The following is a 14,536-nucleotide window of genomic DNA, read 5'->3' on the forward strand; positions in this document are numbered from 1 at the left end:
GGGGATTTCAGCCCAAAAGGGAAACGTTAAAGTGGGTAACCAGAGACTCTGCATCTCCTTCCAGTGCCCCCCAGCATCAAGGGGGGTAATGTCACCACTGAAGCGACCGCTCTGCTTGACAACCCGGTGACTCTGGAGTGCGAGGCCCGTGGCGTGCCCTTCCCCGCTATCACATGGTACAAGAACGGCCAGGTGATCATCTCCAATCGGCAGGCCCTCTACGTGGACCGGGGCCAGTTCCTCAAGATTCCCCTGGCCCAAGAGTCCGACGCCGGCCAGTACACCTGTCGCGTCACCAGCATGGCCGGTACCGCTGAGAAGCTGTATGAGCTGGATGTTTACGGTAAAAAAATTGTTACATTAGTCTAGTGAAATCATTTTTTTTGCATTACGGTGCAGACATTGCAAGGATGAAAGCCAGCTTTGACATTCTGCTTTCACCATAAAACATTCCAATACTCATTTTAATGTGAAATGTATGAACCATTTTGTATTGAGCCTGAGCCTGTCCCTATGCTTTCTCAGTCCCCCCCTCTATAGACGGGGGTCTTGACAATCCGACGGAGAGGAAGGTGGTGGTCAGCAAGCCCCTGACCCTGGAGTGTGAGGCAGGGGGTCACCCTCCTCCAGCACTGACCTGGCTGAAGGATGGGGTCCCGGTAAAGAGCAGTGACAGCGTGAAGGTCCTCCTGGGAGGGAGGAAGATAGAGATTCTCAACGCTGCTGTGTCAGACTCGGGGAGATACGTGTGCGTGGCAACCAGCATTGCCGGAGAGAAGGAGATCAAGTATGACGTTAGAGTCCTAGGTAACGGCTCCTCAGCATCGACTTCTCTGATGAATCCTCTCACTTGACGAGTGTCCTCTCTTAAATCTCCTTGACTGTTTGTGCAGGCAGTATACCGTTGATCTGTTTCTCTGCTTTTACTCTCAGTAAAGTCAGTTTGTTATTTCTCAATTCCAAAAATGTTCAGACTGTCTGTTTAGTTAAAACACATTTTGTCTTAACGTAAAGCTTCAACATAAAGCGTAGGTGCCATATATTCAGCAAGCATGATGTCAGTTTCTTGCAACAAAGATTAAAGTGGTTGAAGAAAGGGCCAGGAAGTGATTATCTGTAAGTGCATAGATTACAGCAGTTAGTACAAACACAGCATGTTTGTTTAGTTTATTTCAATGTATTTGTCCACCAGAGTGATCGATCAATTCATAAGGGAGCTCTTTGGCTTGCAGTCCGGCGTATTTCCTGTTTGCACGCTAGTTGAGCATGAAATGGCAGAGAATGTTTTGAACCTCTAATGAGATAACATGTGTCTGGGTACTGGGCCCCATGGAATATCTTATATGACTGGAAATGAAAGCCATAACTCATTTTTAGTTGCCTTTTACATTTTAGCCCCTGACCCCAGCAATTCCATGGAGCCCAGATTTTTAAATCCTGTAGGGGACAGAGGGTGTTCTGCCTGCATACCAATACACTCTTCCTCCCACACTGGGCTCCAGTCTCCTTGCTAGACACCATTTTGAGTTATCCAGGTGTCAAATTTATATCTTTATCAACACCTTTTAAGATAAAAATGACAGAAACGTAAAGCATTTTCTCACACAGAACATTAGCTGCTGATGCTTTCCTTTGCATGAGATCAAGCTGTGCTGTCTTATCTATTTCACAAGACTTTACACAGTGAATCTTTTTTTGACATACTCAAGCTGAGCAGAGTGAAAAGTTAATTGTTTTTGCAGGGGCAGTATGTTACTTGAGTAAGGCATAGATGTAGATCTTAGAAGGAAAATCCCAGGAATGCAGGAGGCTCGTCTAAAATGAATCTGGGGTCAAAAGGGTAAGAACAGTCTGGCGAACATTGTTACTTGCAGACGTTAAGTGGATATCATGCACACTACTCTCATTACTGGAGTTCAGCTCAAGAAGACACTGTTTTTCAATGTGAGTTTGTCTTCTTCCAGTACCACCTACTGTGGAGGGGGGAGATGAAACCACAGACACGACTGTCATCCTCAATAGCCCCCTGGAACTTGAGTGTCATGCTACAGGGACGCCAGTGCCCCTTCTCACGTGAGTGTTCCCTTTTGACCAGCACAGTCACTCTCATCCTTTCCCCCATCAGGTATCTAATTTTCTCTCATTAGAGGAGTGACTTACTTCACAGACTGAAGAGCTAGACCATTATCTGCCCATCTTATTTTTATTGGAAACTGAACTTTTGGTTTTATGAAGCCTTTGTATTTAATTGTTTACTGGCTCACAAAAAAATTATATATGGGATAATCCAAGGAACCTTTTAAAGGGAATGGTCCTGAATGAATAGTCTAAAGGCAGTCACACCACATACCAGAACTTGAAGCTTCGTAGTGCCCCTGAAGACATTGTTCCTTATACAGTTCTCTCTCTGTCCCTGAGTATTCCATGTTCTGTGTCCTGCAGCTGGCTGAAGAACGGTCAGCCAATCAGCCCTTCAGATGGGGTGAGAATCTCAGCCAATGGGAGGAAGCTGATCATCTCTCGTGCCCAGGTCTCCGACACAGCACAGTTTCAGTGCGTGGCCACCAATGAGGCCGGCGACCATGAAAGGAAGTTCAGTGTGGCTGTTCATGGTAACCAGGAGTGACCGCTCTTTACAAATCTTCTTCAGACCGCATCATTGATGTTTCATACTGTCATTTGATGTTTCATACTGAGTTATTTGATTTACAGTAATGGTGACCCTGTTTTCCCTTAAATGCTTTCCTCTGGAAGGGTTTAGTTTTAGGTAAGTGGTGTACATTTTTCAGAAAGTGTATACTTAAAAATGAATTATTGTAATTCTCTATTGCATTGTCTGCAGTTTCTGCTATCTTGTGCTAAGAAGCACAACCACATCTCAGAATTAGCAATGGACTCCTATTCATGGATAGGACACACAGTAATGCACAATAAGTGTTTATTTCTTTCTTATACTCCTTTCACACTGATGCAACAACCTGAGTGAAACCCGTGTTTACCTTCGGTGTGAAAGGGTCAACAATTGCAATTGACACGGCTCGGCTTCTGCATGAAAGTACTGTAGCTCTACGCCGCATGATTAGCTGACCGACCCTCAAATGTTTTACTGGCCCAAGTCTTACAAATACCCTCATGGAGAAACAATGTCCGAAACTTTTATCTAAATGATGGAACCGTATTCATGTAAATCCATATTATTACTAAACTGTGTGCTAATTTTCAGCTAGAAGAGGATAGCTCAGTTGTCACAGATAAATATGCAATGGTGAATATTAAAAAACAAGTAATACATTACTTAAAGTTTTCACATTTAAGCTATCGATTCAGTAGTTAACATGCTGGGTTAAGCCAACATAATGGCAAACTACATTCACTATATCCACTACCCAGCTGGCTACTGAGCTTCAAAAATAGAACATGTACAAAAGTCAACTTGTGGACCCAGGTCTTATGTGAGCGGTGAGGGCCAGGTACATATTCGTGACCATAGTGTGGTGTGAACGGGTCAAAATTGGGTCAAACCCATGTTCACTATCCTGTGTCAGCCTCGAGTTTTGACTCTGCAAGGGGGTATTAAAGTGTTGTCTCTATCTCTGTGATGTAGTCCCTCCTTCAATACGCTCCACTGGTAACTCTGAGCGTTCGGTGGTCCTCCACAAGTCCATCAGCCTGCAGTGTGTGGCGAGTGGTATTCCTGCGCCCTCCATTACCTGGCTGAAGGACGGCCGTCCAGTCAGCACCGCCCAGGGGCACCTGAAGGTAACGTTCCAGCCCCAGCTCTCCACCACACTCCACTGTCTTGTCCTAGCCTACTGCCCTATAGCCCTCCCAGATAGCAGATTGATCTGAACCAAATATGGTTGGGTTTAGGCACTTAAGGGTCACTTGTATCATGTGGGCCAAAAGTAGCCCAAATGCATCCAACAAAATGTGAAGTTCAATTTTGGGCCAGAAGTCGCTCAGCTGTAACCAGCCACATTTAAGGTTTATCGGGGCATTTGGATTCTGGGCCAAATGTGGCCTAAATACAAATCACTCCTGAGACATGGTCTTGTCAATGTTGAGTTGTGGCTGTGTTCATGCAGTCAGATTCAGACAGGTTCATCGCCGTCATCCTACACCGGTATGTGGGTCAGTTGAAGTGGCAGGTGTGGGCCAGTTTTGGGCCATCTCTCAGTTGCTATCTGGGCTGTCCCAGACATTCATCACCTCCTTCTGCCCAACTCAGCTCCATCACCCACCTCTTTTTCTGTGTTTCCAGCTGGAGTCAGCAAGCCGGGTGCTGAAGATCGTTAAGGCTGCCCTGGAGGATGCTGGGAGGTACACCTGCGTGGCCACAAACGCAGCGGGGGAGGCTCAGCAGCACATCCGCCTCAACGTCCATGGTATGAGATATGGGCACTCCCGCATGAGCCAAAGGGGAAGATGTAGTTCTTCTGGAATCTTTGCTCATGCCATGGAAAGGGCCTATCAGATGAACTACTGTACTGTGTGCTTGTTTGTGATGTATACACGTCTGTGCTGAGTGTATCATTGGCTAACCTACTTCTGGATCCTTAGAGCCTCCCAGTATCCAGTACAGCGGAGAGACCCTAAATGAAACCGTCCTTGCTGGCTACCCAATTCAGCTCAAGTGCAAAGCTTCTGGGAATCCCCTGCCAGGTACAGTAACTGCAGCAGTTTAACACCTGTGTTAGTGCCACATTTATGAATCACTGTTAGTTTGACTCAGGAAGGCATGCATGTTCACAGTCAGATTTCCATCACAAATATGCAGAGGTATTTCTTTTTTAGTGGCCCCATGCAGTTTCAGTTTTTTTTAAACCAGATGTTTTTCCAGGTTTTATATTAGGTGAATATTTTTTACAAGAGGCAAATATTTTTTGCACCTGCACTCTATTTGTGAAAAAAATACTTGCCAGTGCAGCCGTGGACTAATCTGATGCAGGTTTATCGAAACTTACAAAATGACGCTGATACAAGGGTGTTTTACATCTTTACCGTTCTATCATCAGCCATTACCTGGTACAAGGATGGACGTCCACTGACCAGTGCAGCCGGGGTCACCCTCCTGAACAGAGGCCAGGTGCTGGAAGTAGACAGTGCACAGATATCTGATGCGGGCCTATACAGGTGTGTGGCAGTCAGCATGGCTGGAAGTTCAGAGCTGTCCTACCACCTCCAGGTGTATGGTGAGTAACTGGCTTGGATGTTACAATTTATCAAATGGGCTACGCGGTAGATTATTTAGTGGTCTTGGCCATAGTTTTGAAGTAGCACCTCTTGTAGGAGCTTATAATTGATGGGTTTTCTAAGGTGAGTAACTGGCTTGGATGTTACAATTTATGAAATGGGCTATGCGATAGATTATTTATTGGTCTTGGCCATAGTTTTGAGGTAGCAACTCTTGTAGGAGCTTATAATTAATGGGCTGTCTATGGTGAGTAACTGGCTTGGATGTAAAAAAATTTCAAATGGACTACGCGATAGATTATTTTGTGGTCTTGGCCACAGGTTTGAGGTAGCACACCTTGTAGGAGTTTGTAATAGCCAAAAATAAAAATCATGTTTTAGTACTTTTAAATCAACTCAGGATAGCTACAGTATGTGTGAAACAGTTATTAACTGCACCATGTGACCTGTGGCTCATTGGTGTTCTGCAGTTCCTCCCTCCATCTCCAGCAGTGGTGGCACAGTGACGGTGGTGGTTAATGACCCGGTGAGGCTGGAGTGTGAGTCCAGTGGCGTCCCCCCTCCCAGCCTCACCTGGCTCAAAGACGGAAGCCCCGTGTCCAGCTTCTCTGACGGCGTCCAGGTAAAGCTGGGGGGAAAGAGTTTGGGAGCGCTCGTGTGCTGGTCTGCGGCCGTCCTCTCTGAACCTCACCTGGTCTCTCCTCCAGGTGCTCTCTGGGGGCAGGGTGCTGGCCATCGGCAGCGCTCAGGTCAGCGACACTGGACACTACACCTGCGTGGCTGTGAACGCTGGAGGGGAACAGGAGAGAGAGTATGACCTGCGGGTTTATGGTGAGTTCAGTCCTCAGTTTTACTGTCCAACAGAGGTGGAATATCCAAGTTCAGCCCTCCCCAGTATTTTTTATCTAATCACTGGATTTGCCTATAAGCACAATTCTTCAGCCAGGAGGTAGGCCTATTTAATGAAATCAGCTGCCTGGAGTTCATGGTTGGAAGAAATGGTAGGACTCTTACTTTCTGACCCCTGGAATTTCCAGCCCTGCTGTCCAGTTAAATTTCATGGCTGTGTTACAATCTGACGCTGCCTGCTTCATTTCCCTGTGGAGTTATTTCCATACATTATATTCATACTGTATGATGCTCGACAAATGATGACGGAAAATAGACCAGCCAAGTCTCCGCTTTAATGCAGAATTGTTCTTTTTTGTGCTGATTGCTGAAGAAGTAAATATCCACTTAAACCTTCTGTTTCTTAAAAAAGATCAGAGGGAAGTGTTGAAAGTAATAAGGGCATATTTGTTGCAGTAATTGTTACCAGTCTTTGACAAGTTCCTGCGTCTGGGAGAGATGTTTGTTCTTGTGCCTCGACACCGCCTTCTTGGCCCCTGGTTTGTCTGGATAAGCAGAAAAAATGGAAGGGAAATTGGCCTCTGCTCATGGGATAACTGAGCAGTCACTGAAGGAACATGGCTGTTGAGTAATTGGAGGCTGCTGGTGTGGGGGTGTGTGGGGGTTTGATTGAGAAACCACGCTGCTGTCCATAATAATATAGCATGCGAGTCGAAAACCACACACAATTAATGGTTTAAAGGTTTTGTGAAGTGCTGATGAGGGTCAAAGATGAGGGCATGTGAACAGTAGCTGGTGGGGGGATTTTTGGTTTCATTTCTAATCACTATTTTAGGCTGCTTTGTCCCTCGCAGCACGCTGAGGTTATGCTCTGGACTGCATGCTCATGCCAACGGCATGCTGGGATATGATGTTGGGTGGACTTCGTTAGAGGGCCTGGCAAGGGTCCCGTCTGACTCAAAGGCGCTTAGCCTCTGGGCCAGTACCAAACTCAGCCCTTTGGCAAGAGGAACAGCCAAACAGCGCTTTTACATCCATCTGCTGCCTCCTGTGAATGGACTGAAAGCGGCGCTTGTTTTGGTTCTTAGTCAGACACGAGTCCTGTGATGCCGCTCCAGCCTAATATCGCGTGAGCCCTGGGGGATGGGGGGGGGGGGCAGGTTGTAGAGCCAAGCAGTGATTGGCAGTGGCAGTAGGCTAGAGTGATGAGGTTTACCGCTGGCATGCACAGAACGGAATGGAGAGCTCTTTTGGCAGGGACGGGTTTGGAAGCCTTTGATTCAGACCCAGGGTACTCAAATTAAACACCCCCACTTTGGCACCCTCTCCACCCCCCACTGTTTGCTGTAGTGCCGCCCAACATCATGGGGGAGGAGACGAACGTGACCGTGCTGATGGGACGGGCCGTGGAGCTGCGTTGCCAGAGTGATGCCATCCCGCCGCCCACTCTCTCCTGGCGCAAGGACGGACGCACGCTCTTCAGGAAGCCCGGACTCACTGTGTCCGAGGATGGGAGCACCCTGAAAGTAAGGACCTCCGTGATCTTCCTCTCGGTCCTCTAGGGGAGGTACAAAGTCTTCTTGCTCCAAATAGCAAAACCGCAGAGATGGAATGTCAATGTAAAATTCCTGATGCGGTAACACTTTACTTGAACCCCTCACCAGTTTGACATAACACTGTGATACACATGACATAACAACTGCAACAAGATGGCATAATAGATGATGCCAGGTTATGTCAAATTACATAAAACTGTCATACCTTTATCGGTAAATGTAATGACAGCAACATCTGCTATAAGATTTACCGATAAAGGTTTTACGTAGATCATTTGACATCAACTGACAAACATCTGTTATGCCATCTTGTGACAGCTGACAGCTATCATGTGTATGTCAGTACTCTTTCCTCTCCCTGTCCAACTATATTCTCTCCCCAGTAAAAGATTTGCAGTTAGTGTGGTATTAATACCAGCAGTGCTTGAGGTCATCTGGATCGGACCAGTATGCCACAGCCTACCTGGACTGCTATGTTTTGCTCTGAGTACTGGCACTATTTATTTCCACTTAAAGCACTGGAGACATGACAATGGTGGTGCAGTGGATAGCACTCACAGTGTGAAGGTCCAGATTTGAATCCTGGCTGGGGCCTTTCTGTGTGCACATTCTCCCCCTGTCCGCGTGGGTTTCCACTGGGCACTCCAGTTTCTTCCCACAATCAAGGCTTGTGACAGACTGATTTTTTTTTTTCATAAATATTTACAGTTTTGTGTTAAATGCAAATCCATGTTCTGATCCTTGTAATATGTTCAGATTGACAGTTCTCAAGTTCAAGACATGGGAAGATATACTTGCGAGGCTACCAATGTAGCCGGGAAAACAGAGAAGAATTACAACTTGAATATCTGGGGTGAGTCCTGCCATTTTAGCACAATCACTTGTCGATGATGAAAGTAATCATGCAGTTTTGCTTAAATAATGATGATCAAAAAGCAGTATAGTGGGATTTAGAAAGATGATATTTGGAGAGGATCTTGTTCAATTTCTGAATGCTCTTTTGGGAAGGGAATGACTTGCTGCCAGGTTTGCACTGAATATTTTAATGTGATTATTTTGTTGTGAATGTACTGAGTGGGGGCAGTGCCCAATAACACTCTGAGAACAGTGTGTAACTGTTAACCAGGGCTCATAAGGATACCTGCAGGCTGGTTAGTGGTGTGCCCTCTAATCAGGGTTTGTGCTTTGACCATGGAGAGGAGAGATAGTGTAGACTGTTCTAGCCCTCTCCCGGGCACAGATGTTCCTCAGCGGAGTGGGCGGACACCATCTGCAGCGCATCATGTCTGATGATGTCATCGGTGCCGCGCGACGTGTTGTAGCCATGTGATGAAGTGATCTCAGCGGCTAAGAGGCTGCTCCTACTGTGTCTGGTGTGAGGAGTTCCTGTAGCGTGCGGTGCGTGGCGAGGTCACACACTTTTACACCTGTCTGCTGCAGCTCATTAGGGCGGTAAAATGACATCTCTCACATGTGGCCCCGAAGGGAATCAGCTGCTAGCAGAACTGGGAATAAATCTTTGGGGCTCCTAACTCCTAATTGTGAGTGTGTAGCCCTCTCTTCCCCCTCGAAATGGAGTGATCCATCGGTGCACCCCAGGGGTCTGACTGATGAAAGAGTGCTGCTGTGGGATGTTGGTAGTGCACAGTGCTGTCGAGAAGTTCAGAAGCAGCTCCTCTCTCCTCCCTCTCTTTTCATCTCCCTATTTCACTTACTCCCTCTCTTTCTCTCACACTTTCACCCACACTCTTGTTCACTCTCTCATTCACACACACACACACACACACTCCCTCTCTCACACTCTTTCACCCACACTCGTTCTCTCACACACACGCAAACCCACCAGCAATGTGCAGAGGGGTATCAGTGCAGGGCATATCTCATGGTGAACGGCAGCCCTGTCTCTGGGGATTAGACGTTACAGTGGCTGCCTGCACACGCCCCTAGTCTGCCCTTTTGAAGTGAGCGCAGGCCCTTCTGTTGCTCTATTAGCGCCTCGTCCATCACAAGGTCCCAGTGCACCTCCTGCAAGCTGCAGCTGCAGTCGCACAGCCCAGGTGGACCCCACAGCTGACAGACATATTTGGAGAAAAAAAACTGTTTGGGCCTCAGACAGAACGGTCATGGCATTTGAACAAGTGTAACATTTTACAGCTTCTCACCCTGGGCGTGTGCTGCATGGTTGTGGAGATGTGGCGTTTTAAAGCTTTTTTGTCTTCTTTTATTTGTTCTCCTTCAGTACCCTTCCAGAAAAGATGTCATTTGGGAGTGTTTTGAAAGGCTCATAGTTCTGGATGCGAGTTAAAAATGGAGCATGCAGTGCTCGCTTCATAGCAACAATTCCCAGTTGCTTGGGCTGTTCTGACAAAGGTTTATACTGGCAGTATAGAAACCCTGACTAATGTTATGGTTGACAAGAATGGATGCATGTCTTAATGTAGAGATATTTTCTGCTGGAGTATGCACACTCCTTTTGGCTTACATTTACAAAATGTTAGTTTGGATTTTAATGTGCAATTTTGAGCCTGACTGTTTGTCCATAAACACCTAACTGAATGTCTTTTGTCCTCTTCTTTTCTGGTGAGTGTACAGCCTCTGGCAAAGCCCCTGTGTGGGTTAATACATCAGAACAGAACATCAGTGCTAAGCTGATGCTAGAGTACTGTGTTTAAGAGACTGTGTTCAGCTGGTGTAAGGGTCCTGTGTTTAAGAGACTCTGTGTTCAGCTGGTGTAAGGGCACTGTGTTTAAGAGTCTCTGTGTTCAGCTGATGTAAGGGCACTGTGTTTAAGAGACTCTGCGTTCAGCTGGTGTTAGGGTCCTGTGTTTAAGAGACTCTGTGCCCAGCTGGTGCTAGGGTCCTGTGTTTAAGAGACTCTGTCTTCAGCTGGTGTTAGGGTCCTGTGTTTAAGAGACTGCGCTCAGCTGATCTAAGGGCACTGTGCTTTACGGAGACTGAAACTTTGTGCTGGTTCAGATGGTTGCCATTAGATAGTTGAGTTGCATTAAATGTAGATTGTTTTAGAAAAGAGATAGACAAACTACATAGCAGTTGAAATTGTACTTCCCTCTAGGGTCTTTCAGGGCACTTATCCTTGGGTATGGGTATGCACTTTGCACTCTGTATAAGAGCGTCTGCCAAATGCCATTAATGTAATGTAATGTAATGTGTGTTGTACAGCCATAGGCTGGTGATTGGGATCAGCATGAGTAACTTAAGGTCTGTATTACACTGCCCCCTATATGAGAAAGTGATGTATGTGTGTGGGCTCTGCTCATACAGTCCCTCCCAGTATCCGAGGGTCAGATGAGGTGTCCCCACTGACAGTGATTGAAGGCAGCCTGATCACCCTGGTGTGTGAGTCCAGTGGAATACCCCCTCCCAGCCTCACATGGAAGAAGGGTGGTAAGTAATTCATCTGTGGCTTATCTGTTATACAAACCTCCTTCAATATCAACTGCACCTGCAATATATCAATCCCTTATCACAGAGCTGTCACTCTACCTCCCTATATCCTCCTTTCCTGCACTACCGCTTGATCTCCTCTCTGTAAGTAAGGGTGGGGGAGACGAGTGGAGGAAAGGAGGCTTTTTTAGTATTTTTGAGCTGTTCTTGTTGTGAGGCTTTACCTTATCTCTGTGCGTAGGTGCTGAACTGAAGACAGACTCTCGTAATCGAGTTCGAGTGCTGTCAGGTGGTCGGCAGTTGCAAATCTCCAGTGCAGAGAGGACTGATTCCGCTACCTACACCTGCTTGGCCACCAGTGTAGCTGGTAGCGCCATGAAGGAGTACAATCTACAAGTCTATGGTATTGAAACCTTTTCTACATCTACTCTAACTAGCATAGAAAAATAAGATGTTGATACAAATAAAGACTTAATTTTCCTAAGATTTAATAAAATGTATTGCTTCATCAGGCGTTTTTCTCTTGTAAGACTATCTCTCAGCGAGGGTGTTGTCGAAGGAGATGAGCGTTGTTTTTATTCGCTGCAGGGACGTTGTCCTGAACTGACCTCATCTTCTCACTTCAGTTCGCCCTTCCATAAAAAACAGCGGGAAACGTCCCAACGAGGTGACGGTGACGCGCGGAAACGACGTGACGCTGCGGTGCGAGGCGGAGGGGGTGCCCCGCCCAGCGCTCACGTGGCTGAAGGACGGCCGGCCCGTGTCGAGCGGAAGGGGGGTTCTGATCTCCAACGAGGGCCGACTGCTGCATATCAAGGACTCAAAAGTGTCGGACACGGGCCGCTACACCTGCGTGGCTGTCAACGTGGCAGGCCAGGCGGACAGCAAGCACGATGTCAACGTTCATGGTTAGTCTGAGCCAGCATATCTCGTACATTTTACATAAACATTTGTTGTTTTACATGAAATGGAGTTGATTTTAGTCTTATATTCTCATTAATGCAGTGGAATGATTGTGCTTGATATAATTTATTTTATATCTACTACATAAAGCAATCCCAGATATGCCGAAGATATGTTCAGTGATTGCCCTCAAGATTGAGAGTAACAAAATACATTTCAAACTTATTTCAGCTGTGGTCCTCCTTGTGCAAGTCATTTAGAGATGGCTGAAATGACAGGAATGCTTGAAACCGTAGGGCTTATCACAGTGTTTGATCCCTCAGTCCCTCCTGCCATCACTGGTGAGACCCACGCCCCGGAGAACGTCAGCGTGGTGGTGAAGAACCCCGTGGCCCTAACCTGTGAGGCCTCAGGCATCCCTCTCCCTGCCATCACCTGGCTAAAGGATGGCCGTCCAATCAGCACATCCAGTTCTGTCAGGGTTATCTCAGGTTTGTGTTCTTATTGGCCCACTCGACATAAGATCACACTGCAAGATTTTGACACTTTTCTACCACACCACAAAACTTTTTTAGAACATCAATCACAACATGCAGGCTTGGTTACCCTCCTCAGTTCAGCTGTGATCTAAAACAGGGACTACAATGTCTCCTCAACTTTGGACATGTCAATATCAGTAAGCCACATGTATCAATAGCCATTTATCAATATCTCTTCTTTTCTAAAGCAGTCTACATCTCTTTGGGCCCGTTTTGAACTGTTGACTTAGACATTGGTTGCTGTGGCTGTGGAGATGACAATTGTTGGTTTAACAAACTTGGAACTTGAACAGCTGGCAACATGGCCTACTCAGTTTGCCCTCCATTAATTAACTCATTCAAAGGACTTGTTTCTCAGCCACAGCTCATAACTGGAAATCTGAGATTGGTGGAGCTTCTTTTTCATGGTGTTACATAATAAGAAGTGTATTCTTCTGGGGTGCGTTTACCGATAATGGTGTCTCTTAGCGGTTTACGAAGACTCTCTAAGGTATACCATACTAAAGTTGTTTACTTTTCTATGTGTGTTCCGCGAATTATCACTTAGGGGTGTCAAACTGAATTCCAAGGGGGCCACAGTGTCGGTTGTTGGGGTTTCCTTCCAATCAACTGTCAATGAAGGCCTTGAGAACAAGGTGTGTGGATTCTTAGGCAATCAATGACTTGAATGAACCCCTCAGGCGCCGAGAACATCCCAAAAACCAGCAGACACTGCCGCCCTCAAGGACCGGAGTTTGACACCTGTGACTTAGGCGGTTGCAAGGGATAGCTTCTACGTGTGACGTTACTCGGCCCATCGACTCGCTCTAAAATCGATTATGCACTCCATGCAGCGACTGTTTGACTGCGTTATGAGAGAAAGTAGTGTTATTTATGAATAAAACACTGCTGGAATACTTATAAGTATTGCATTAATCAGGACTGGTGGGAACATATTAATAGAATTTAAAACTTACAAACTAAATTATCTAAGTTACCGTATGTATAATTTTCGCCTAATTGTATATATGGTTAGTGATACTGTTTGTGGCTACAAACCGTAGCAATGCCATCGAGCAATACGCCTTCTTTGGCATGTCATGTTTTATTTACATTATTTTAATATCTTTGTCATAGTGCCTTAAATGACTTCGAAATCAGGGTTGATTTGGCAGAAGCACCATCACATTACTGGTGTAATTCACTATTTTCTCTGATTAGCTGACGTTTTCAATAAAAGCGCACCAACAAGCAAAACGCACAAACACGAAAGCAGCATTTTTTAACATAAGATATGGCGGAAAAAAATAAAGAAATAAGCGGCTTCACAGCAAACGAAAAGGAGATATTGTTAGACGTGGCGCTGAATAAAGAAACATTTTCCAGTTTTAGGACTACTACGGTGTCCAATAAAACCAAGAAAGAACTATGTACACAGAGAGAGAGCACACAGAGAGAGTGGGAAATCGTCAGTTTATGAATATCATTTAAAAGGCAATTAGGCAACATATTCAATAAAGTGCTACATGCATCCTTCCATGCATAATATCATTAGCCAACAACAACTGTAGAATTATTAGTGTACATATTGCTTAACAGATCGAGATGTAACTAAGAGCAACTGCTGATTTCAGAGGCTTGCGGTCGTAACAGTGGTGGCCACTAGCGGAGTGAACTGACAACATCGCTAAGGTACAGCTAAGGCCTTTAAGAGTGGCCCAGACCAACCTTACGAAAGTACGACGTACAGAAGGTAAAATCCTTAGCTAACAACGTTTCGGGAAACAGGCTGAAACGTTAAGGTAGAGCTTAAGGTACAACTTACGAACGACGTAGCGTTAAGAAGGCTTCGGGAAACGCACCCCTGACCAAAACGCTCCATAAATTACCCTGGCTAACAGGACTAACGTTTGTTTTTCAGGAGGTCGAACCCTGCGGCTTATGCACGCTGCAGTCCAGGATGCTGGGAGGTACACGTGCATTGTGTCCAACACTGCTGGGGAGGAGAGGAAGAACTTTGACCTTGAGATCCTGGGTAACTGATTGGTCAAAAAAATCTTGTGGTCTGAAAACGTAGATATTCTGTGTAATTGATATCTGAACGTACTGTAT

At 46.0% G+C, this 14,536-nt stretch overlaps 1 protein-coding gene across 1 annotated transcript in view; it reads left to right on the forward strand.

The window, feature by feature from the left end:
* Positions 1-14,536, forward strand: part of hmcn1 (hemicentin 1) — a 96,855-nt gene that overhangs the window by 51,213 nt on the left and 31,106 nt on the right. The window contains exons 31-47 of the mRNA XM_061237250.1: positions 65-343; positions 526-807; positions 1,965-2,073; positions 2,443-2,612; positions 3,605-3,759; positions 4,262-4,385; positions 4,561-4,662; positions 5,016-5,192; positions 5,664-5,815; positions 5,901-6,024; positions 7,393-7,568; positions 8,355-8,451; positions 10,881-11,003; positions 11,245-11,406; positions 11,630-11,911; positions 12,230-12,397; positions 14,346-14,459. Coding sequence (XP_061093234.1) covers positions 65-343; positions 526-807; positions 1,965-2,073; positions 2,443-2,612; positions 3,605-3,759; positions 4,262-4,385; positions 4,561-4,662; positions 5,016-5,192; positions 5,664-5,815; positions 5,901-6,024; positions 7,393-7,568; positions 8,355-8,451; positions 10,881-11,003; positions 11,245-11,406; positions 11,630-11,911; positions 12,230-12,397; positions 14,346-14,459 — 2,796 coding nt within the window. The remainder of the gene's footprint in view (positions 1-64; positions 344-525; positions 808-1,964; positions 2,074-2,442; positions 2,613-3,604; positions 3,760-4,261; positions 4,386-4,560; positions 4,663-5,015; positions 5,193-5,663; positions 5,816-5,900; positions 6,025-7,392; positions 7,569-8,354; positions 8,452-10,880; positions 11,004-11,244; positions 11,407-11,629; positions 11,912-12,229; positions 12,398-14,345; positions 14,460-14,536) is intronic.

Source organism: Conger conger, chromosome 4 (assembly GCF_963514075.1).
Source record: "Conger conger chromosome 4, fConCon1.1, whole genome shotgun sequence".
NCBI lineage: Eukaryota > Metazoa > Chordata > Actinopteri > Anguilliformes > Congridae > Conger > Conger conger.